Source organism: Scomber scombrus, chromosome 16, assembly GCF_963691925.1.
Source record: "Scomber scombrus chromosome 16, fScoSco1.1, whole genome shotgun sequence".
Classification (NCBI taxonomy): Eukaryota; Metazoa; Chordata; class Actinopteri; order Scombriformes; family Scombridae; genus Scomber; species Scomber scombrus.
This window is the reverse complement of record NC_084985.1, coordinates 17,306,623-17,331,637: the sequence shown is the minus strand read 5'-3', so window position 1 is coordinate 17,331,637 and position 25,015 is coordinate 17,306,623. Positions and strand designations below refer to the sequence as shown.

General features: G+C 40.0%; 3 protein-coding genes across 4 annotated transcripts; 1 reads left to right on the top strand and 2 right to left on the bottom strand.

Annotated features, from left to right (window-relative positions):
• The first annotated feature begins 3,189 nt into the window (after window positions 1-3,189).
• Window positions 3,190-4,754, top strand: LOC133995924 (interleukin-6-like). Its single transcript, XM_062435437.1, has 5 exons — window positions 3,190-3,244; window positions 3,332-3,522; window positions 3,749-3,847; window positions 3,940-4,083; window positions 4,563-4,754. Exons 1-5 carry the CDS (start codon window positions 3,229-3,231, stop codon window positions 4,752-4,754), a joined length of 642 nt encoding a protein of 213 aa, XP_062291421.1. The 5' UTR covers window positions 3,190-3,228.
• A 1,599-nt stretch (window positions 4,755-6,353) lies between these two features.
• tomm7 (translocase of outer mitochondrial membrane 7 homolog (yeast)) lies at window positions 6,354-10,258 on the bottom strand. Its single transcript, XM_062436010.1, has 3 exons — window positions 10,108-10,258; window positions 7,286-7,334; window positions 6,354-6,717 (listed from the first exon to the last, which is right to left on the bottom strand). The coding sequence occupies exons 1-3, from the start codon at window positions 10,208-10,210 to the stop codon at window positions 6,702-6,704; spliced, it is 168 nt and encodes a 55-aa protein (XP_062291994.1). The 5' UTR covers window positions 10,211-10,258; the 3' UTR covers window positions 6,354-6,701.
• Window positions 10,259-10,982: 724 nt separating this feature from the next.
• On the bottom strand, window positions 10,983-24,675 carry hycc1 (hyccin PI4KA lipid kinase complex subunit 1; the record flags this gene model as incomplete). Of its 2 annotated transcripts, XM_062436027.1 has the most annotated exon segments (11): window positions 13,121-13,259; window positions 14,734-15,077; window positions 16,252-16,414; window positions 18,265-18,352; window positions 18,667-18,783; window positions 19,759-19,854; window positions 21,301-21,416; window positions 21,511-21,591; window positions 22,535-22,714; window positions 22,850-22,951; window positions 24,594-24,675. In XM_062436027.1, coding segments are annotated over 10 exon segments (1,293 nt in total). In that variant the 3' UTR covers window positions 13,121-13,259; window positions 14,734-14,778.
• Window positions 24,676-25,015: the final 340 nt, after the last annotated feature.

Sequence of the window (25,015 nt, the reverse complement as noted above, 5' to 3'; positions counted from 1 at the left end):
GTAGTTTCGCCTTATTTAGTAATTCTCTGTGGTGTTATGTGGAATTACAAACAAGAACCTAATGGAGATATTAAAATAGACACAGATTAGACAGCCCCAGTCTACCAAGAGGGCCACATTTCAACTTTAGTTGCCTTTACAAGATTCAGCAGCACAAACATCACCACGTTTTCTTTAGCTCATCACTTTATGCTCACATATTGAATAACTCTCACTCCACCCTGACATTGACATCCTGTTAAGACTAAGAGACTAATGTCTCAGTAGTTCCTCTTTTAGATGCCAAGATACAACAAAGTTTGTTTTGACAATAGTGTGTAGAATAGTGACATTCACTAATAAAGTGGGCACAATATACAGAGTTGTGTTACTTAGATACTTTAGGGTTAAAACTAAAGAAAAGTGAACATTTCAATTTCTGGAAATGTAAAATTAGATGTTGGTCTAACTTTTAAGTTAAAGGGGAAATCTGGACATTTACTATGAATTTCCATAAAGTTGGGGGACATGCAAGAAATATATTTTCAACTCCAAGCAGCTGAAGCTGATATATTTGGACTTTTAGTCCATAATATTAGTCAAGCTCTAAAAATACGATACTGGTTTACAAATTCCCCTCCTCTGTAAAATAGTCCATTAAAAATGTAGTCAGTTCTTCAAACTTGACAAGGTTTCTTCAGAACCATAGAGCACATTATTACAACAACAGCAATATAGGATACTCCCTGAGATGAAAAAATGTACTTTGATATTTAAAATGTGGAGCGCTTCTTTAACAGAAATAACTAATTAGTGCTTTGGTTCCCCTACACCCATTGATGCCCCTTGGAGAGGACAAGAAGTAATTTTATATATGAGAAAAAATGCTCTCATCCATTGTGCTAGACATTCATGTTGACAATTGAAAATAAAAAGTCTAGTAGTTATAAATATGGGCAAGTAATGTGCAACTGATGCACTTAGGTTTAATTTTAGAGAAAATGTTCAATCGGAACAACTCAAAGGAAAATTAAAAATTTAAACTGTCAATCTTAAATTTTTATTGAAGGTTGTTGCCTTAAAATTACTTTTGCCAAGTTTTTAATATTTAAACAGGGCCAAGTATGAGGACCTTTTTGGCCAGTGCCAGAACAAGGGATTATGGTCGCAGTGCATCCCTATTGAGGTGGCCTGCAGAGGCTTTGCTGGTTAGTCTTTCTACATGGATCACAAACTCCTTGGCATCACGGGACTGCATAGAAAAAAAGCCATCAAAAACGCAGAGGCTGAACAGAGGGCATCCAAATGGCTATGGATCAAGGAGGAGGGCCTGTGGATTACACTCTCCACAGAGCAGAGTGGCACCAGAGAAGAGCAAGCACAAAGAAAGTACAGTACAGTACAGTACATTAAAGCACCAGATCAATAACTAGGGGAATGCAAAGAATTGACAACAATGCCAGACCCCACTGCTGAGTTCAGCATCAAGGGACCCACTCAGAAGGAGGTGCAGGAGGCCCTCAAAGCTGCAAGAACAAGCTTGCACCATCTATGGAGGATCCTCAAGGTGATATGGAGAAGGGGGTAGGCAGCCCTGGCAGTCCTGTGGCTGGACCTTGCCAATGCCTATGGGTCAATACCCCACAAGCTGGTGGAAGTAGTGTTTTTCTACCACCCAGCCTAGAGGGGTCGCCTGAGTGAGACTGCATGATTGTTGAAAGTTGCAAAACACTCTATGACTCCAGGTTACATCACTGATGATCAAAGGAAAATGTTATATTAGTTAAATACATTTAAAGGCTGTAATAATAATCCTAATAATAATGATGATTATAATAGTAAGTAAAACATATACTAAAAACGATATACAATAGATTAAAAATACAAAACAAAACACATAAATAAATAAGATACATTAATTATACTATGCCCCTTAATAATAATAAAATCACATAAAATAAAATACTATTTTACAACATAAATGCAATGAAATAAGTGAATAAAATAAAGTAAATGATGTTTATAAAACAAATATGAATTGTTCTAACATAAGTCATAGAAATATGCAAATCATTTTCAAATCATTTTCAAATGGATTTTCCCTTTAATTATCATAGGGATTTTTTTCTGAACTGTCTGTAATGCACGTGGATGTATGTATATATATATATATGTGTGTGTGTGTGTGTAAAACATAATTTACTTTATTTTATATATATATGGCCACTTTCTGCACAAATATAAAACCATCTAATTGACAAAGACCAGCGCAATTAGTGGAGATATTGGTGTGTTCAAAGAGTTGGTGTTAACTGCTCTCTCTCTCTCTCTCTCTCTCTCTCTCTCTCTCTCTCTCTCTCTCTCTCTCTCTCTCTCTCTCTCTCTCTCTCTCTCTCTCTCTCTCTCTCTCTCTCTGTGTGTGTGTGTGTGTGTGTGTGTGTGTGTGTGTCTCTGCTTGAATGATATCAAATTGATATTTAATGATATAAAGGGTGAAATCTTCAGTCAAGACACTGGGCTACTTATAAATAAAAATGTCTTGAGCTCCGATGGGACTCAGGGTTCATCCATAAGTTCTGCTTTATTATAAACAATCCTGCCGTATAAACCTGAGTTTATGTGTAACAGCTGATCTGTGTAGATGTCCAGCAGAACACAGAACATTACTTACCATCACATCGGGATCGATTCTGCTGCTGCTCCCGCGTAAATACGCACTGCCCTTTTCTCAGTTTGGAGACACACTTATTGTTTCAGCTGCTGTGTTGTGCTTCAGCCAGCTGTGACATACAACCAGTTGCGTGCCTCTCAGCTGCAGATTAGCGCAACATCTTTTGTGGGTAGGCCCATAAAATGGTGCAGATAGCGGCTGCAAATACTGCGCAATTCACGGTGCTGTAACATTCAACATGCTCAGGGAAAGCCTCTGGTGAAACAGCGTCTGGCGCACTGGCTGTGTGACTTTTACAGTGCATGATATTATATATTGTTCTTTACTGTAAAATGCGTTTTAAAATTGTAATACATATATATATATTACAATTTTATATATATTAAATTTATATCTATATTACAATTTCACGGCGTTGCGTGATTTGCTGACGTAAATCAATTAATTCCTTGGGCTATTGGGAAATCCCTCCGGTCTATATAAATACAAGTCCATCTTAAAGACAAGGCAACTCCCTCTGGCCTTGACAGCACCTCATCATCAGTGGAAACTCAGCAAGTGTTAACCAGCAGCGCAACATGCCCCATACACTCAGTAAGTGATCTACTCTTTGTGGTACACATGTTTCCTATGTCTCTTCCTCTTTTTTTCATTCATGCATTGCTCTTCCCCTCGGCACAGATTCGTACTGGCTTTCTGCACTAATACTTGCAGCTCTGCTGCTGCCTGCATCCGGAGCTCCAGTTAAAGACGCTCTCACTGAGAGTCCGGCAGGTGATCCCTCAGGTGAGGGGGAGATGCCCTCTGACCTGCTCAGCGACTCTCCGCGTTGGGGCCCGTTTCTTGCTATCACCAAATACCATAGAAAGGAGGTAAGCACTTTATCAGAATAAGCTTTATTGGCCATGTGGGTTTACTTATATTTGGGATTTGGCTCCGATTTCTAATGGTTCTAAACGTACTTAAACACAACAATGTTCAGAAAGACTTTGACTAAACTGGTATTTTTAGAGTCACATTTAGAATTCTCATATTCTGAGCAATGCAAATTGCATTTCTGACTTCCCATTTCTCTTCTATGGTCCCCTCCTCTCTCAGTTTGAAGATGAATTCAAAGATGATGTGAAATATCATTTTCTGGAGAACTACAAAATCTCATCAGCCACTGCAAGCTGCCCCATGTCCAACTTCAGCAAGGTATGTGTCTTACTTTGTGATCCTGCTACACTGACCAAAGAGACAGGATTCGTGTGATTATTGACTGCTGGTTTCCTCTCCTCTCTTTGCAGGAGGCTTGTCTTCTCAGGTTGGTCCATGGCCTTCAGACATATGAGGTTCTTTTAAGGCATGTGGTGAAGGAGTATCCCAGCAAGTTGATCCTCTCAGGGTTCAAATATCGCAGTGACTCCATGATAAGTCTGATAAAAGAAAAGGTGGGTTATAGATGCTGCATCTCTCTGACTGAACACCCAATACTAAACATACAATCCATGAATTTGTCTTTAAGTGATTGCTTTTGATCTGGGTCACGTTTTCATAATCTTTGGAGAAAATATATAGATAGTATTATCTAGAAGTACTAATAAGCATATTCGTGTACTGTATGAGAGGGGAAATACAAAAATGCAATATTTCCCTCAGAAGTAGTGGATTGAAAGTATTTTAAGTAGCACCAAATTAAAATAATGAAAAACTTTGAGTACTTAAAATTGTACTTAAGTAAATGCACTTAGTTATATTCTAGTAGGTTTTGGTATTTGTATTTTGCACAAGTATAGATTATTTAGTTTTTGTTTTGATCATGTCATATTGTAAAAGGTAAGGGTTCTTTTTACTTTTTTAATATCATGATATAGCACTCTATGGTCACATTACATCACTATGTCACTCATAGTCACTATGTCACCCACAGATGAGGCACCCCGAACGGGTGTCAGCCTTGAGCAGCAACCAGGAGGAGACGCTGCTGAGGGAGGTGGACAATCCTAACATCTTCCACAGAAAGATGACCGCGCACAGCATTCTGCGTCAGTTCCACTTCTTCCTGGTCGACAGCCTGGTGTCATTGAGAAAAAAAGAGATGCTCAAAGGAAGCATGTCTTGAAAAGAGAAAATTATTGAAATGAGAAGGAATACCTCAGGGAATCTTCACACAGCATTCATCATTGACTTATGAAATTCAATGATGAAGGTGCAGCTACAGATGGTCTTTGCTGTTTGAATGTTTGATGTTCAGATCACTATTGCATAATTTATATATTTATATTCTATATTTATTGGTCATAGGAAAATACATTATTTTGGGTTAATTGCACTGAAAACATAAAGTAACTATTTTTTTAAATTATTTTAACTATTATTTTATTTTCATGCTGATGACATGATACTGAATTACAACCCAATAAGCCCTGTTTTGAATGTATGCTACAACTGGAATAAAATACATTTGCAGAGATTTTTAAAAAATGTTTCATCATTTCAAAACTTATATTTCAAGTTGTGACACATATCTGGATGACAATTGCAGATTTTTATGAGTCTGGAGGCTGGAAAATGCATTTCAAAATATGCGCAGAATTTCCAAACTTTACATAAACCAATTCCATTAACATACAGTCTAGGCTGTACACATAAAATAAAATAATGGATATTGAATTGCCAAGTTTTAGCTTTGAGTACATCAATGTAGTAAGAATTTTGTGGGACATAGTGGCTAAAGCTTAGTCCACACAGTTAGATAAACATGGTCACAATTTTTCAAGTCTGCCTTAAAACATTAGTCAGGTGCCAAAATGAACACTGAGACATGCTTTGCTTGATTTAATAATTCCTCCTGTTCATACTTTCCATTAGAAGATCCCTATGGATGGTTGAAGCCTTTGTGGACATAGTTGAAAAGTTTTGTACCCATTGCTTTGTTTTCCTTGGTGATGCTCTCTCTTCACTGCAGCCACCTTCAGCTCTTGCTTGAACTTTCTTCCTTTCGTCTGGTCATCAGAGATCAGGTGTTTGACTCGCCCAGTCAAGGATATTTCACCTCTCCACCCCAAAAAGCTCTTCGGTTGCCTTGGAGTTTGTTCAGGATGGTTGTCCCACTGATTAATGAAATGTTGTCCAGTGAGTTTTAATGCATTTGGCTGAACGTGAGCACACAGAACACTCCTCTGCATTCCTCCTGCTGCTGGTTGAAATCATCAATAAATGCCAGTGTGCTAGTTAATCTGACAGAGATACCACCATGTTTGACAGATAAAGTGCTATGTTTTGGGACACGAGCTATTCCTTTTTCCCCTCTTTGCATAATTTTTTAGAGGTACATCAGTTTTTTTGTTGTATGTTTTTGTAACTTTTATGTTTGCATCTTGTGGCAAATATTGATTATTCTCTTGATTGGTGACAAGGGGAAACACAAACACCAACCCCCTCGAGAGCACTGCAAGTCGAGAACGCTGTGTCATGAAGGGCTTTTTCTTCCCCATGCAAATTATTTTTTACTCATCCGTGAAACTCCTTGGTCTACCAGCTCACTTGCCATGTTCTACTTCTTCCATATGTGGCTGTTTTTTATAGAAGTGTTGATTTTGGCAAACGATCTACCTTTGATATCTCTGATTAGTCATTATCTTCACTCTCATGGTCACCTCTTTAGTTGTCAAACTGACAGACAATTCCATCTCAATAGTAATAATAGACCAGACCAGAATAACATTTTTTGGGCGATTTATTTTCAGGCAAATTATAACCGAGAGAAAAAAAACATGGATCAAGTGTTATATCCAAACATGGTGTCACACAAACCATATATAAATATTTTCAGCGACAAAGCCTTGATTCCAGCTTGTTCATCCAAACATCTTCCATCCACACAGCCGACACTCGCCGTACATGTACAGCCATAAACAATATGGCAACAGATAACATTCATTCATCACTTCTCAGACGTTCATGGAGAAGGTGAAAAATAAAGTCATTTTCCGGGATTTCCAATGACAGGTGGGTCACGTGGTCTCTTGAGGAGGGGAAGGATTTGCACAGTTGGAGACGATGTTCCTCAGCCCCATAGCAAACTAGAGAAAAACAAGTCAGACATGTGGGCAGCAATTCAGAGATTTGGAAACAAGCTGCAGATGTGAATGAAACCCTGTATAGTGATTAAAAACAAAAAACACATTAACTAGTTCATTTTTTGAAAAGAAGTCAAATGTGAGTGTCCTTCAAATTGGATGGATATTCAAAGACGACCTGATCAACTGATTTTGTCTATTCCTTCACTCACTTTCTGTATTTGTTGCTTATTTAGTTTGGTTTTTAATTGATGAATGTGATTTTACATGGCTGTTGTAATGACCCCTGGCACAGTTTGTGGAAGCTAATAAAGCTAATCCAAAAAAACAGAAAGAGTAAAGAATAAAAAAACCTGGTGTCCATCGTAAAAACCTGAACATTCTTGTATGATTTGAAGGACTTTGAGGATGTCTTATTTGACAGTTAGATATTCCACAACCGAAGGAAATACATCTACATAGCTGTGAAAACTCCCTCATGGCATCACATTTCACACTTCTCCATGCACTGCTTCTGATATCATACATGCGTTTTTGCAAGCAGCATCAATTTTTAAGCGGAAGTGCTCACCTCAAGACTGTGGGTTCAGGCATCCCTGGATCTGCTCCTCGTTTGAAACCTGTAAAATGAAACAATCTCTGTGATTCATTACAGTTTGTCAGCAGATTAGTCAGTGTTGCAACAGAATACATGACGTTGAAGACCTTCCTGCGCATCTCTTTTTTTGAGGAAATGGGGATGAGAGGGGCCAATGGAAATACATTGGTAATGTATTGGGCAGCACATCTGACTCAGCACACCCTCCTCATTCACACACGCACACAGAAAGAGAAAGGAAGCATTTTCATTTCCAAATTGTTTTTTCAAGCTTAATTCATGGGTCATTCACAACATCAAGCATTATGCAACAAATTCTTCAGAAAAGAGGCACAGAAATTCCAATAACTAAAAATAACCCAACGATACTACTCCCTTTATCTACAACTGATTATGGTCATGCAAGTTTATCAATTCATCAACTGTTTAGCCCTTTTCACCTTAGAAAAGCTAAAACCTAAAAATGTTTGGTATTTTTATTTTACTTTTTAAATTAATAATCATTAAATTTACTAGTCATTTAGACATTTTCTCAATAATTCTCTTAAATTGTATTTCATAACTCCTTTTTGAAATTTCTTATCATGATTGCCGGAAATGTGCAGACGTTACAGCGATTGCACAAGACATGTTGGTGTAAAGTAAATGAGTTGCAGAATGAGAAAGATTTTTTTTTAAAGGTACGCGGGAAGGCAAAGAAGAGGGGAGAATGTATTACATCAGTTTTGGTGTTTCCAATATGCTGAAGACTGAGAAGATTCACTCACAGGGGCAAATCCACCGGCTATGGGGTAAGACATGCAAAAGTCTCAACTTCCCCCTCTTGACTCCAAAACCACAACCATTAAAGTATTTTAATAATATACGTGAGACATGTGGAGGATTATGTCATATGTAAATACTGTGGACTTATTGCTGGTGCATTTCCAATTCAACCACTTCACTGCTGTTTGTATTCACAATGAAACAGAGAGAAGGTCATTCATCATCATAAAAAACCCACTTATACTGTTCAATTATTAATTAATATTCATCAGTTAGCCGACATAAACATACAACTTTTCCTTCTGTATCCTTTTAAAAAGGACCAGTTCACAATTTTTCAAAGCCGTCTTAAAACAACAGTCAGGTGCCCAACAATAAAAGAGGTTTTCCTCCTGTTTATACTGACTGTTAAAAGATCCCTTTAAGAAGTTTTTTCAATGTAAGTGATTGGGGAGGAAAATCCACAGTGCATACACAAAAATACATTTTAAAGGACCAGTGTGTAGGATTTAGTGGCATCTAGCAGCAAGGTCGCAGATTGCTGCCAACTGTATACCCCCAACCTTCAAAGCATAAGACAAACTACATTGGCGGCGTACAAAATGTGAAAGGTCCTCGTTAGAGGCAGTGTGTGGTTTGTCCGTTCTACTGTAGAAACATGTTGTTACATAGCGGCCTCAATGGAAGAGGCCCTGCCCTATTTTTTTCCCCCCAAGGATGACCCGTCCCATTCTTCCATTAACTGGCTAGTAGTTATTGCCTCCATTGGTTGGGTTGGTTATGTTTAGGCATGAAGAGTGACAAAGTTTATGATTAGGATGAGAATATCAGAGAACCCAATCAAAGACAGAGTAGAGTTGGGAAGAAGTCATATTCACCACTTCACAATCCTAAAAAATATATATATCTTGACCTGCTCTCTATGTAGATATGAAGGGATAACTTTAAGGTAATGAAAACAAGTTAGTTTCAGGTGATTATACACTACTTTTTCGATACCATGTATTTAAAACAATACGATCTCCATTAATTATACATTTAATAGTATTGAAAGTATAGGGAAGTAAAAATATATTTACAATCATAATTTTAACTCAAGGCTGCACAGATGAAACAATAGGGAGGAAAATAAACTGGTCGTCAACTTGCGGCTGTTACAACATTCTCTCCAGAAACAAACCCATCATGTGACTGGTGGGTCAAGTGGTGCAATAGCAAATTTAATTTAAAATAAATCCAAGTATTTTATACTAGTATTATATTGACGTTAAAATGTTTGGTATGGTGACAACTTTAAACATAATTATGAATACTATATTCCATTTAAAAGTTGTTATGAGGCTTATATGAGGTTTCAGTGGACTGAATTAATATTATATCAAGTGGATATCTGCCACATTTACAGTCTTTTCAGCATTAAATTCCCTCTTTGTGGTTAGTGTTTCCCTGTTGAACTGCGGTGGAGGTATAGTAGCAAACAGAGGAATTTTGGCACTAAAAAGTCTGTAATGTTGAACGATATCTAGTTGATTCGACTCATTGAAGACCGAAGCTTCATAATAGCTTCAGATAAACTTTTTAATACATTTTGCATAGACTATCTTTTTAAAAAGGGAACTTCTAGTGGTTAGTATGAACAGGAGTAATGATAATGGCAAGAAAAAGCTCTTTCAGTGTTCATTTGGACACCTTGATTTAAGACACTTGTCAACAAATGGTGAATCTATCCTTTTAACATCATCTTGCATTAGCCTACATAATTCTCCAGCAGGGGGCAATAGACGCTACACCTGAATGCTACGTGGTAGTTTAGTTATTACAATAGAATAAAATGTGGGACCAAAACTCTTATGGTCTTGTTATTTTCTATACATTGTTTTTACACACGCTGTCAATAACGAGCTACAACACTTCACATATATGCATAACCCTCCCTGGCTCACAGCTTCACATGAGCTCGTGGTTAAAGCACAGTGTGCTAAGCTAACCGGCTAACACCGGAGAGGCGTGTCTCCTGCTCACATACTGACCCAGGTACAGCACGGTTGGAATAAAGCCCCATCGGATGACAAACTGGCCGCACTGGAACAGCTGCTGCAGCCGCTGTTTGGTCTCTTTGCTTAGTTTAGCCATCTATTTATCCCGACAAGCAAAGATGAGGATGCTGCTGCCGCTGCTGCCAAGGACATGGAAGAGGAAGTGACGAAGAATCAACCAGGCCGTAAATTGACATGTTTAGGCGTAGATCGCCATCTAGTGGGAAAAGTATGAGCCTGCAACAGGTTATTGAAGTTAATGAATGAGCTTAGTTTTATTTAGAGGATAAACCCCTTGAGATGCACCATCTCGTTTTCAAGGGGGCCTTCAGGCACAAAATATGGGAAAAAACAAACAAAACACAAACAGTAACAATAAATTAAACAATCCAAGGACACAAAACAATCAACATAATAAGATCAACAAGGACATACACACAAGGGCTCTCTCATCATCCCAAAACCCCACCTACTATAGCTGTTACAGGTGTCATCTGTGCAAAAAATAAACGAGAGATAAAATAAACCAATAGACCAAAAAACATTATGTCAAAGCACTGAGCTTGTGATGAGTTCAAACTCTTCACATCGCACCTAATGCTTAAAGAATCCCTCCAGTATGAAGACATGGAAATATTGTGTGCCTGATTAGTTTTTTCCAAAGAAAAGTATAATTACAATGTTAAAATGGTGACACTTTATAATAAAGCTACAAATCATATACTTAAAGTTTAACTAATGCATGACTCCTCACAAAAAGGGTTTTCATACTGGATGCAAATACTAAAAAATAGGACCTAATATTGACTACTAACTAAGTCAATATTTTATTGTTTGGTGAACACAAACTGAAGCAGACAAGTGAAATATAGAAACACTTTATTCCCAGAAGTTGTAGCAGTGGGTTACTCATCATCAGACATAGAAAGGCCAATATAAACCAACTTTAGTACAACAGTATGATGTACAACAAAGAGCATACCCATTCACATTCTGTAAACCCACATACAGAAACACAATGATTGTTATTGTCCCACCAAGCTATGGACATTCGACAGCTCTAGTACACAGACAACAGAATACACTTTTGCTGGAGGGTGGGGGGCAGCATTAATGCTCAATTTAGGACATCAAATGTAGCAGATGGGTTGAGTTTTATTCCTTTTTTTGGTAAAAGAGTATACCACCACCAAGTCCTGTGACATGGTGATGGTGATGATGATGTAGTAGTGAACAACGAGGATGGACACAGGAAACACATCACCAAAGTACTACAAACAGCTGGAATGGTGGGTGGATCAGTAAAGAGTAAAGATGCCTTGTTGATCGGTACGAACCTTTGACTGCAGAACAGAGGAATAGATTCAGTTACAGTTTTGGTCAAGCTTGCATGTCCTGGACTCCAGGTTGGTGTGCTTTTAATTTTTAATTGTTTTTTTTCTTTCAATCATGGGACTCCGTACAGAGCAACAAAGCAGAGCTTTCTCGCAGGACAATACCACAGTTGAGAGTCAAACCTCTCTTGTTCATCATAAGAAAATACCAAAGTTGATAACACAACTTGTTTTGCTCTGTCAAGTGCAAAATTCAATACTTTACAAATCATACACACCCATTGTCCCAAAAATCTAATCTTACTCGTCATTTGTCAGAAGTTGGATTTTTTAAAATTGCCAAATACACAGCAATTCAGCAAGGTGTTAAAGAAGAAAGAGAGGGAAGGACACAAATATTGCTTCTCCATCATGATAACAATACTGCGCAACTGTAAACATAAAGAACCGATTCTTCATACTGGTGGATCATTTAGTGGTTGTTTTTCCAGATGTTTTTAGGGAAGAATGCAGATTTTCTAAAAGGAGCACAGCTGTAACTGTTGACAAAATAAGTCTAAACAGAGGGAGTTTGAGTAATCTTAACAAAAGATGGAAAACACTGAAAAGGAGAGATTTGTATTGCTATGGGAAGGGATGTATTATCTTTTTAGAAAAAGTAGTAGAAACACTTGTTTCAACTAGGAGAATCATACCTTGTTCATTGTATCAATCAGCAGCCTTTATTCTACAATCTGTACATACACACATACAGCACACACACTCAGACATGCTCACACATACTCAAAGTCTGCCCTCTGACAAACCTGGGCAAGGTAAGGATGGATGTATGGAAAAGCCATGCAGGGCAACAAATGCCAATTAAAATACTTTCCAAATACTTTTCCACACAGTTTTTTTTAGTAATGAGCTCTAAGTGCACCCATTGAAACGACGGGCTGTACTGCAAAGGAGTACAGTTTTGTCCTGGCACGATTTCACGGCAACAGTGCACAACAACAACAAAAAAAAAAAATCAGTGAAGCTGGAAGTGGAATCCCTGACTTCCTGTCTCCATCAGGCCCAGAGGACACTCTGCTGTGAGGAACAGAGGAAGCTCGTTGTGCTCTGGATGTCTGAATGGAGCAGGGCAGCAGGCTGGTTTTACAGCACAGAGAATCAAAGACGCCAAAAATGGAGTGATGAGGGGGGGAATCACGGGAGTGTTCGCGGTCTGTTGCAGTTGGCATGGCTTGGAGTTCCAGGTCACAGGTGCCGGGTCACGGGATCAGGGTTCAGGTAGTCAGGAGTTACAAATGGTTCAAAGGTCAGAGCCAAGGTGCACGCTGATACTGGGAGAACGCTGCGTGTGGTTTGGCCCGGGACTCAAGTACCCCATCCCTTCCTCCTGCAGGCTGCACGAATAGCGGCCAGCTTCAGAGGAGATGTGGTTGCTGGAGGGGGGGGCGTTGCCGCTGGCCACCTGCTCGAAGGAGCGGGAGAAGACTGCGCTGGCAGTGCGCGTCAGGCTGGTGAGAGCTCCTGCCTTGGGCACTGATTGGCTGGAAGTGAGCGTGAGTCGCTTGACGGACAGCTCTGCGCTCTCGCTGGCAGCCCGTCCCGTTGTTAGAGGGCCAGCTTCCTTGTCCTTGTTGGTGCGCACACCGAGCCGACACTTCTTCATGGCCTTGGCCCCCAAGTTTAATGTGGTGACGCTGTTGCTGATAGTGATGGTGGGTGGAGTCATGTCAGGCCCCACCCCGCCTGGCCACACCCCTTCATCCACCTCCGAAATATCCATTAGCTCATCCGGGGAACCCAGATCCACTGCGTCTGTGAGATGGACAGAGGGAGACAAAACAAGCAATGAAAAACAGGAAGAAAATAAGTAGCTCATCTGTCGTCCAGTCCATGAAATTCAATCAAATTATAAATAAGATGAGCAGTGTTTAAAAGCAATACACTTAGTATCAAAAATTTAGGATTAAACTTTGCATGGACTGAGCTCAATAGAGGGCTGTGTGACAGAGGAGCTCTATTTCTGTATTCCAGCAGGTAGCGCCTTCACACTGCTGACACCACCTGACATGAGACAATTCATGTCCTGTATTACAGTCCAGAACACAGGTTAGGTGACCCAGCAGCGCTGTGAGACAACAGTAAGTGGTTTATTGGCAGAGGAGTGCATGTTTTGTCCCGAAGGCAGGAGAGGACAGAGTCTAAGAGCACAAGCCTAGGAAAGACCACAAAGGGAAAGTGAAGGACAGCAAGCAAAGGCACACCCTACATCAAAGTCATCTTCTTCACTAACTCTAAAAACCACACACAAATTAATCCTTTCCTGCTTTCTTCAAGGCATGCATCCACACCCGTGTGAGTGACCAACTGTCCACATATTCACAAATACACACTTCTGACCTGACGCCATCACTGTAACAGAACACCAATAAACAGCTGGTTAAACAGATAGGAAGGTCCTGTTAACATCTCTTATTGTCAGATTCAGTCTGTTCAAAAAGAGGCCAGACATCATACTCAAGTCTAAATTTAACACTGTGAGCAGCTTTTACTTCAAATAATTCAAGACCTGCATATCTCTCATCAGCTCCTAGATACTAATCAGAAGGAAGTAATCTGTCTCCAAGTGCAACCCAGGAGTAATGTGTTGAGGCGTACCGAGGTGTGCTGTAAAAGACACAAAAGCTGACATAAAAAACACTGGGAGAGCACAATCTCTTAGTAGTGGCAGTGCTAATACAGATGATTTTGGCCTTTAAGAATCTTTAAGGATTTTTTGTTATCGGTAACTTCAGGCTTTAAAATGACTTTTATAAATTAAGATAAAGCTACCAAAAAAGTTTTATCATCTGTCATATATATGCATAATGTTCAAATAGCTACTTTGGTACTTCTTGTTAATGTCTTTATTTAACTAATGTTCTGCTCTCATGAAAATCCATTTCTTTTCCTCCATTTAAACCAGTCAACATTTTTATAAGTGAAACAAGCAAAGCACATTTGTTTATTATGCAGTTTTTATGGTTTATAATGCAGTTTTGATTAGGTTACTGATCCATTATTCAGTTAGATCTTAAATCATGAATTTGATTTTAAAGGACTCTTAGCGGGAGATCTTAATGAGGAAACTCGAGCCACAAAGGAGAGAGTAAATGAATGAATGACGTTGGATAGACAGATGACAGGAATAGTGCAATTAGGCGAAGAGAGGGTGGTGGAGCCCAGTGCAAAAGGTAAAAGGGGGAAGTCATCATGCAGTTTTTCAGACCACGCCCCCACACACAGTTACCTAGGTTACCCCAGGAATGGGGCAGGGGGAAGGAGGGGCAGGGCCTTAGTACTGGCTCCTCCCTGTGGAGGCTGACCCAGAACCCTCATTCTCCACCATTCGCCTCACAGACTTCTGCCTCCTGACCTCCTGACCCCGGGTGCTGGAGTCATGACCTCTGGGGTCCACGCTGACCTCGGAGGCGCCGCCCAACGTTTCACCGTCAGACTGGGCGCGGCCTTCAGGGCGTGGCCGCATGGAGTCTCCGTTGGTCATTCGCTCGCCGCCCACGCCTGTCACACTGATCTCTGGGATGGCCACACCCCCCAGTACGGCCTCACTGTCTACACTCACCTCCTGGGACTCTGGTGGGGGGGGGGGGGGGAGCATGGATGATGGTGGGACAATACATAGACACACATATATAAACGCACAAACACACACAGAAGGACAAACAGACATATATCATGCACACACATATGTGAAAAACAAAAAGATGGCCATGTGCACAGGCACACACGACCACAGTAACACAAGACACACAGAGGTAATCAATGTAATGGCAGAAAAATAAAAAGACAAAAATCATAGTGATCAGAACATAACAAAGTACATGCTACGTGGAGATGAAAATGAAAATATTTGAATGGGATCAATCAGCCCTAAACATTAATTAATATTTAATAGTATTTTCCTTCATCATCTGCTCATAACAAAAGCTTTACGCATGAACAAGTAGCTCCGATAAAGGCACCAATGAGCAGGATCCATGAGATGAAGAAGGGGTGTTAGGCTTGATATGAAACCCGCTCATTAAGCAGGCTGAAGGCTATAATTTACCTGCCTTATCGGTTTTCTAGAAAAAATAGAGAGCTGCTCTCTCCTAAGTCTAGCGACTTTAGCTGCACAGAGACTGTCAATGGCTCTACAGAGCAGATAATAAAAGACAAAGTTTGTCATCTAAATATTTTTTTTTAAGTTTCTTGCACAGAACTGAAATTACAAACAACAAATCACACTGATCCTCATCTGTCTTATCCTAAAAATACTCTACCTGCTGTCTGGTGTCCTGTCCTCTCCTATCTGTCAAATTATGCTCATGTCTTGCGTAGCCTCTCACTGTCTGGACTGCTTTTGTTTTCACTGACTGCACTCAAACTGTGACTGCTTGACTGTCGGGTAACGTGGGAATATCCTAACAGATCAGACAGGAGGTAATGGTTTGGAATGAGGAGATTGACAGCATTTACTACCAAGCTGAGGATCTACAACCTTAAGGGCTGATGATGATGACAAACACTTACGTACACAGCTGATGTCGGACAGTGAAATGGTAGGGTGAATGAACAATGACTAGATCTAAAAGCCTTGCTCTCTCCTTTGTCATGGATTTATTCTATAACCTTGTATAATGATTTTTAAGCGTTCCATAAAAATGTGGTAACAAAATATTCTTGTATTCTTCTGTCTCAGCAACTTGAGTTTCAACAGTTATGTCCCTACATCTCCGCTCCCTTTTTTCCTGTGTAAGCTTCTCACCGTGTCTCTTCCAGCGGTGCCCCCTGATAGAGAGGGAAGTGACAGCATTTCTGGAGATTCTGGAGGAGGTGGGTGTGATCTCCACCTGGATACTCCTAGCACCCTCCTTGTTGTTGCTCTTCAGTGCAGCGCCGTGCAGTGTCGACTTGATGGCATTACCCACCTGAGAAAAGAGTAGAAGCCCACATCCACAATCGTTACTGCTTCAGAGGATGTGAGAGTTACACAGTACAGCAGGATTACAGCAGAATGCTTCAATCCAAACTGCACTGACGCTGCAGCAATTAATGCTCACTCCGACTTGTGTGGAGCTAATACTGGGCAAATTTCCCTGCTCTGTCTCACACTCAGAGACATACTTAGGCCAAAAAAGACTTAGGACAGACTTGTGTGCCAGTATTCAAACTACATATATATTTCACAAATATGGTAACCCTAGCTCGTTTTTTAATTACAGACAATCAATGCAAAATCAATGCACACACTTAGTTTCACTAATACAACTACCACGGATCTGCCTTAATACATTCAAACAAAATTACTTCATCATGTTGCAGTTTCTTGAGCAATATCCACTAGGACTGCAACTCATTTTTTCATTGTTGATTAATCTACTGATGATAGGAAAATAGTGATAATATCCATTATAATTTCCTAGAGTCAACGGTTACAATGTCTTATTTGATCTGATCAACAGTCCAAAACCCAAAGATATTTAATTTGTATCTTGTGTGACAATCAAAAAGGATTAAACCATAACATGTGGCGTACTTTTGGACAAAATATAGTCTAGATTTCAGTGAATGCCATTTCCATGTTCTGCAATCATAATGTTAAAGAATTAAAATATTCATGCTTTGTTGATGTTTTTCTACTTTTTAGTCATTGGCGGCAGTAAATTATTAAGTATGATTTGCAGTATTTTATAGTGCTGAATCTTACCAATTAAGAAGGACGAAGTCTGTTTTCAGCTTTGCTAAAAAAGTAATTAAAAAAAAACACTAAGTTCTGTTCAGTAAGTACAGCTACAAGAAAAATGTTTTGTTCAAATGCTAAAGTCCAGGACAGACACGGGTAGATCATGCACATGAGAAAACTGTGCAAGCACTGGCCCATCACACTGTAGCTGTAAGAGCAGCTTTGTTGGTACCACTAAGACTGGTTTTTCTCTTAAGTCAGATTGAAGTTCAGATCATGTGACCAAACCAATAACATCCGATCAATAATCCCATTTCTTGAGGGGATAAGCTTAGCACACACTGACCAAATAGTGTTATATAGAGAAAAGTACAAAGCCTTTTTGTTTTCTTTATATCATTATTTCACAAATCTTTATATAATATCCTCTGCTCTCACAGGAAACACTCACTAATGAACATGTAACAGTTGAGTACGTAATGGGAGGTAGATGGCATCATAATCACAACACAACATGTCTTTTGTCTTGGTGGCTGCAGCCTATTGGTCTCATAAGGGACACATCACCAAGCTATGCTAAGCTACCAGCCACCTGGCGCATTCCACTGCTACAGTAAAGTACACCTGAAAAAAAAAGAAAAAAAGAAAGACAACCTCTTCCTCTACAGCATCTGTGTTCATGGTATTTGTCAACAAGCCAGTTTCTGTATTTTAAAAACATATTTCCCAACTCTAACACCATTCGTATTTTTGTATATCCAAAAGTCATGTGTTTTGATTGTTGTAGAGGAATACACCTTGACTTGCATAGTAATACTGTAAGCTTAGGTTCAATCCTCTACTGCCTGGGCCTTAAGGATTACAGCTTAACAGAGCAGAGAGGAAAGCATGTAAATAATCTAGTGGGATTACACTCTGCTAGCCGTCTCTGACACACACACAATACAGCATAGTGTGCTGCATATGAATCAAAACCACAGGCGAGCATGTGCATCCGAGTCACATGCTCGCACACACACACACCCACAAAAGTCCAAAAACAAACATAGTAAAGGGAGCTGTGATAGTAGCAGAAAAAGATATTATTGTACCCACCAGTAGAGCTTCAGGGAACAACTCTAACTGGGCCCGATACAGAACGTCGTCCAGCGCTTTGGATCCCAGTTCCACTTCCCCATTACACCTGCTCACAGACACATTAACACACAGCAAATAAGTGTAAGAGTACAAGCTTGATTATGTGATTAGACCCAGAACAGTCTTTCTGTACATTTTTTTTTTTTTTTTTAAGTACAACTGTTGTTTTTGGCAAAGATACTATACAGTACAACATCTTTTTAACAGGTACACATGATAAGAATAATTTGAACACTGTCATAGTGCACAGTGAGCAGATTTAAAGCAAAATGTGTAACAATAAACAGATAAACTGTGAGAAATGTAAGACAGCAAAAGTTAAAGCTGAACAGCAAGTATTTGTGTTGTGTGAGCACTCACAAAGCGTAGTGTATCCCTGTGATGAGCTGGACCAGGAATTCTGATGTGACCGTCAGCCGCGAGCTAATGCCTTTGTAGCGCCGCATCTGTTGCCGTGGGTAACCACATATACACACCCTGGAGTAATACCAATAAAAGCACAATAGGGGAGTTTGTATCAGTGAAACAGGGAAGCTTCAATTAGGGAAACACTCCACTCAGCCACTTGGCTGCAGCTCTAGTAAGGCAATTCACTTCCTACAGCGTCCTGATATCAAGCTCAATACTGAGAGAACAGGTCACACACACAGGTCACACACACAGGTCACACACACAGGTCACACACACAGGTCACACACACACACACACACACACACACACACACACACACACACACACACACACACACACACACACACACACACACACACACACACACACACACACACACACACACACACACACACACACACACACACACACACACACACACACACACACACACACACACACACACACACACACACACACACACACACACACACACACACACACACACACACACAAATCAATGGCTTAATACAAACATATTAAGTTAAAGTGCAGAACCATTTCTGAGCATAAACTGTAGATGATGATTATCAAACAGGTGTCATACAATAGAAATTAAATTAAGAGAAACCTGCTAAAACTGTTATAACACCTGTGCATTTCAAACTATAGGAGTCAAACATCTGACATGCAGCAAACTGTCACAGGGAAATCAAAGCTGATTACTTCTCTTTAGCTCTATGCTTATCAGTCCAGTGCTCGGCTACAGTTGGCAGATTACCAAAATAACTGGAGCTGGGATGTGTGTACATTGCAACTCCCTGCCAAATAGCAGTATCTTGGCTCTCTCTGGCAGCAAAGTCTATAAGAGGATCAGATAAACAATGCTGTGTGTGTGTGTGTGGGTTGAAGTTTCCTACCCAAAAGAAAAGAATAACAACAAATTGAGTGACACACAATGGACATTTGTGTGTGTGTGTGTGTTTAAAACCTTAAATGCTTCATAACAAAGTGACCCAAGTAAATCAAGTTATGCTGATAACGTTTGTGTTTGTGCTTCACCTGGAGCTGAGCTGGCAGAGGGACTGGAGGGAGGTGGAGGTCATGTAGCTGAGAGCAGCGTTGTAGCACAGCAGCAGAAAGGTCAGCACATCAAATCTGAACAACACAAACACAGACTTAAAATAGCACATTGAACATCCAATTACATTACTGATATGACTTATAAACCAAGATTGTGACCATAATACTGCAATTCACAGACACAGTTAAGCGTCTACACAGATAAAAAAAAAATATCACAAAGAAGAGATTGAAAGATTACAAAAGCAATTTTGAAGTCATCATAAAATGGTTGTGTTTGTGAAACTACAACATGCAGTTGTTTGTATGGAAGGCTACCCAGGCCAGCTAGGCATTACCTGGTAACCTCTACAGATCTGAGATTAAGATGAAGGTACTTCTGCCTGATCAAAAAAATGTAGCCAGACTTGTTTTGTCACATACAAAGTTGAAAACAAAAAAAATCATCATCTATTTTTAATCATTTATCCAGGGACTCTCAAGCAGTGTTAGACTAAAGTACTGAGAAAAGGTTAAAGATTTTTTTATTAGATTTATTCTTTTTTTTTTTTACATCACCTCAGAACACTTAATAGACCAGCTTACTCAGAACTGAAGGCCAAGCACACAACTCAGACCACAACAACCTCCAGACCTGCTGCCACTGGGATTTAAGAAATTAAGAAACCCCAACAGCAATGCTTAAAATGCAACAAAGCTGGACGACTGCCACAGGGCCTCACGGATACAAGAGCACCACGCATAAGATAATTGGGTGTGACAGCAGCTGAACTCAACATCACTCATACAGTAAGCCTGATTGTGAGGACAGGAGTCACAGCTTCAGGGGGCACATAGGGCATTTTACTTAAAAAAGGTCACATTTTAGCGAAGTGTCAAAAATACATGGTGAATGCTTGACTAAATTTATCTTCCCATGAAAACAGAATACATCACTGGCTCCTTATCAGACTCTGTGGATTGTTGTATTACTTTCTCACACACATCCTGGTGGAAAAAGATGCTGCCAGATAAGAACGATAAAGTAGTCATATTCAAGTGTAAATGTTTTTTTTAAAGATGTCTGGATTTTCATCAGTGAGGGGAAAAAAATCCCACTGACTTACTCAAATTCTCTCCTTTGCAAAACACCAACCCAAACCTTTCAATAAAATTAGAATATAATATATTCCAAGTTTGGAAATGCATGTGTAGCTACGAACACATCATCAATATACACATTTCTGTCAAATTGAAGTAGTTAGAGTCCTTCATAATGAAATTTAACTTTTGGAGTAAACTTAACAGCTAAGAATATATAGTTTTTAACCCATTTGGCCACAAAACTGTCTGGTGCTTCTTTTACAGAGTGTACATTCTCGATCGTGTGCATTTCTATTTTGGTGGTCGGCTGGAGTTTCCTGCTGGATCTAAGCAGGCAGACTGGCAGCTAGTGAGTCGGAGAGTGCAATCTCCACCCCTGCCGATACGTCGCCACACGCCCTGAAGACTGAAAACAAGTGCGCCCATCGAAGCACCTACCTGTTTTGTGCTGTGAAGGTCTCTCTCTGGAGGTGTGGCCCGCTGTACACCACCCTGCTCAGCCCATGATTGGCTAGCGCCCCTTCTGTTAGGGCCATGGAACCGATAGCTGAAGGCTAGAGGTGAGAAGATGATTTTTTTTTCCCACTAACATAACATTTCTGGAAAAGCAAATTCAAAGACCTGCGCTCATTTGTTCATGTTTCTCACCTCGTGATACACTGAGGGTTTGGAGAGGGAAGGGACGGTAAAAGACAAAACTTTACTTTGTCCATCTTTATCAACTATTTCCTGTGAAAAAGAAAGAGAAGACGACAAAGATAATGTTTTTGTGGGAGAGAAAAACAACTTTTTTTTCTGTTTATGCCCTAAACCTCTAAAGAGCGTGCTTATCTCTTCAAGCACACTCATCTGTTGTGTGTGGGTGTTTGTGTGTGGACCTCAGGGTCTCCATTTGTCCACTCAGTCTGTCGGTGTATGTGTATGTGCATTTGCTTATGTGTGTGTGTGTGTGTGTGTGTGTGTGTGTGTGTGTGTGTGTGTGTGTGTGTGTGTGTGTGTGTGTGTGTGTGTGTGTGTCGTGTGAACACACATACCCACGGTTCTGGTGTCCCCTGTGTGCATGTTAATGTCAATTAAATTAATGGGAGGCAGCCAGTGTGTTGAGTGACAGCTGACCTATTCTGTTATTCAGAGAGGAAGTTAGGGGATGCTTCACTTTGCTGATAGACAGAACATCAAGAGTAAAAATGGATGACAAGACTCAACACACAAATAATGACCAGCACTGGCATCTCTCTGTGGGGAGTTTGAGGGCATTTGAAAAGGTAGTCCATCCATATTCTACAGTCGTAATGTCACTGAGTTTTATTTCCTCTATGTCTAACCCACACTTCCCATCACTCTTCATGCATAACTGTCTAACAAGGCAGAAAGGGCAGAAAGTAATCTTTCAAAACACATGACGCAGATCCCAGAAATAGTTGAGTGGTTAAGTCCCCTGCTTCTGGAACTGCATGATTACACCAACTTTCTAAGTAAGGATCAAGGTCCTTTTTTCTAGTGTTTTTCCTAAGAATGCACTTATCAGACTGAAAGCATTTTATTCATTAGCAAGAGCAACTCACCTATGCTTATAATGAATCTAATGGATTGACTGTGACTGAAGAATATGTGACTGACAGAGTTACATAGAAACACACACATATATTACTGCCTCCATCCTCTCTCCTACCAAGTTATAAATGCCCAGCAGCAGGGCCTCAATGCAGCCTGAGGTGTGCGGGTCCCTGGCTGCGCTGACGGACAGGAGGCTCCACAGGAGCTCAGGCAGGAACTGTAGCGTGAAACGCTGCAGCTGTGGCTCACCGCTCCGGTAAAACTCAAACAACTGGTGACACACTGGCTCCAGCAACTGAGGAGGACAGAAAACAGCACAGACACGGTTACATTACAACATGACTAGAAAACATTAATTCAATGATTGGTTTAAGTCTGTGTTCTTTTAGTCTCTGCACTAGTAAAAATATTGAGAAATGTGAGTCCGTACATCACTGTAGTTCTCTCTGATGACCTTGTAGAGTGCAGGGACCAGGACCCCTTTGTCTTTCAGTGAGGTGGCATAGTTTGACACAGCACTGTCAGGGAGGGTCTGTAACACACACACACACACACACACACACACACACACACACACACACACAATGTCAGATTTTCTTGCTCCTTCACTAGAAAACTGTTTTCACTTTCATCTGATTAATCTCTGTGCTCACCTTGGTCTCAATTTAAGGCATGCACCAACAAGCAAGAACTATGACATCACAACTAAGCTGGAGCCAAATGTGGTTCAATGTGCAACATACACAAGTGTGACATGGAAACTTTAATAAGGGAGAGGGAATAGATCTAGTTTTAATCAGAACAATTTTAATTCCATCAGACAGAAATTATTATTAAAAGTAAAGAGTATTTTGGGGTGGTGGTCTTACCATTATTCTAAAAATGAACACACAGCATGAAATTCACAACTGAATAGTTTAACATTTGTTTTAGTAATTGTTTTAACATTTAGTGATTTTAATCTGTGCAGATTTATAGCCCAATGATTCACATAATGTAAACCTGCTGAGTGGATTGGAAGATGCTAGGATCATATTTTTAATAATAACTAATAACTAAAACTAATAACTAATTTAATACTTGGCCTTTTTATATCACGTACACATTAATTTCAGTGCATTTCATTGAGATAATAAGGTATTATTCTTAAATACAGACACATAGGAACAACTCATCACCTCAGCATAATACTGTAGCCATTCCTTTAGCTCAAACCTCAATTTCACATAAGACTTTTAAAAAAATGTAATGTGCTTCGTCCTTTTTTTTGTCAGTTTGTTTTCGTTTTAAAGGTTGGCTTACTCCTTGTAAATGTCGCCACATAATAGCTATTTAATTAATGGTAGATAGCAGCAGACCAGCAGCAAGAGGCAGTTTAGTGGAGAGCAGTACTGTCCACTGAAAACTAGGAGCCCTCTAAACGGTCTCAGACTGTCTCGAGTGCTCCTTCAGTTTCGTGGCACTGTTTAGACATGCATAACAACACATGAATAATTTCCTCTGAGTCATCATGCCAGATATTTTATTACATGACTATTTGGTACAAACACTTACCCGCCAGTGTGGCGGAAAGCCTCTTGAGATTTACTTGCCAAATGGAAAATCTACATGTCTTTGGCACTTGGCAGGTGTTCATTTTGGATGCTGTGTCCAGGATATACAGTTCCCATTTAAAAAAAGGCAACATGTACACACATTATTATAGTTACCAATGAATGAGACAAACTTCCCATCAAGAAGGAACTGTCAAGAAAAACATAGCAAATGAGCACATTGTGTTTGCTGCTGTGAGTGCAGGCTGACTGCTGTTTGACAGCGTCTAAAATTGCAGTGAGAGAGTGCTAGTTTCTAAAGAAGTAGTCAGTCACATTGATCTGGCTGCATTTAGAGGTCATCCTCACTGAGAGGGTATGACAAATGCTCACAAAGGAAAACCTCATCTGCCCTTTCAATTTTACATCTCATAAAGCCTCGAAGGCTTCAGTAGCGGTCACGTATTGGTGAGTGCTCATCTTTGAGTGGGAGCGTGCAATTCTCTGTGTGCTGAGCACTTCAGAGAAACACTGAGTGTGTTTGTTTGTTTGTTTGTTTATGTGCGTGAAGAAATGTTGCCAATAGTGAGCAGCAGAAAATATACTGCATGCTGATTGTGGACACACACACTTGAGTGATACCTTAAATTCTGACAACCAGTCTTCCACCACTCCTTGGTCCATAGCCAACATGTTCCCTCATCTGCAGTGGAGTCACCTCTACCTAGAGAGAGAAAATGAACTGTTAAACACACACTGTGCATAATTATTGACACATTGCAAATATGCAGTGCATTTGGACACGGACAAGGACACACACACACACACAAACACGTACAGGCAATCTCAGCTTGAAAAAAGCTCATTCAGTGTTTGTCAACGCTCCATTATTTGATATCTTGATAAACATATTCTATTAAAAACAGCATACAATGCTATGACGGTAGTGGATAGAGAATGTACACGGTCCAGGCATCGATTCAACACTTCAGCTCCAAACAAAAAACAAAAACCCCAAAAAGTCCCTCCTTCCTTTTCTCCTTCTCTTCCTGTTTCCCTCTCAG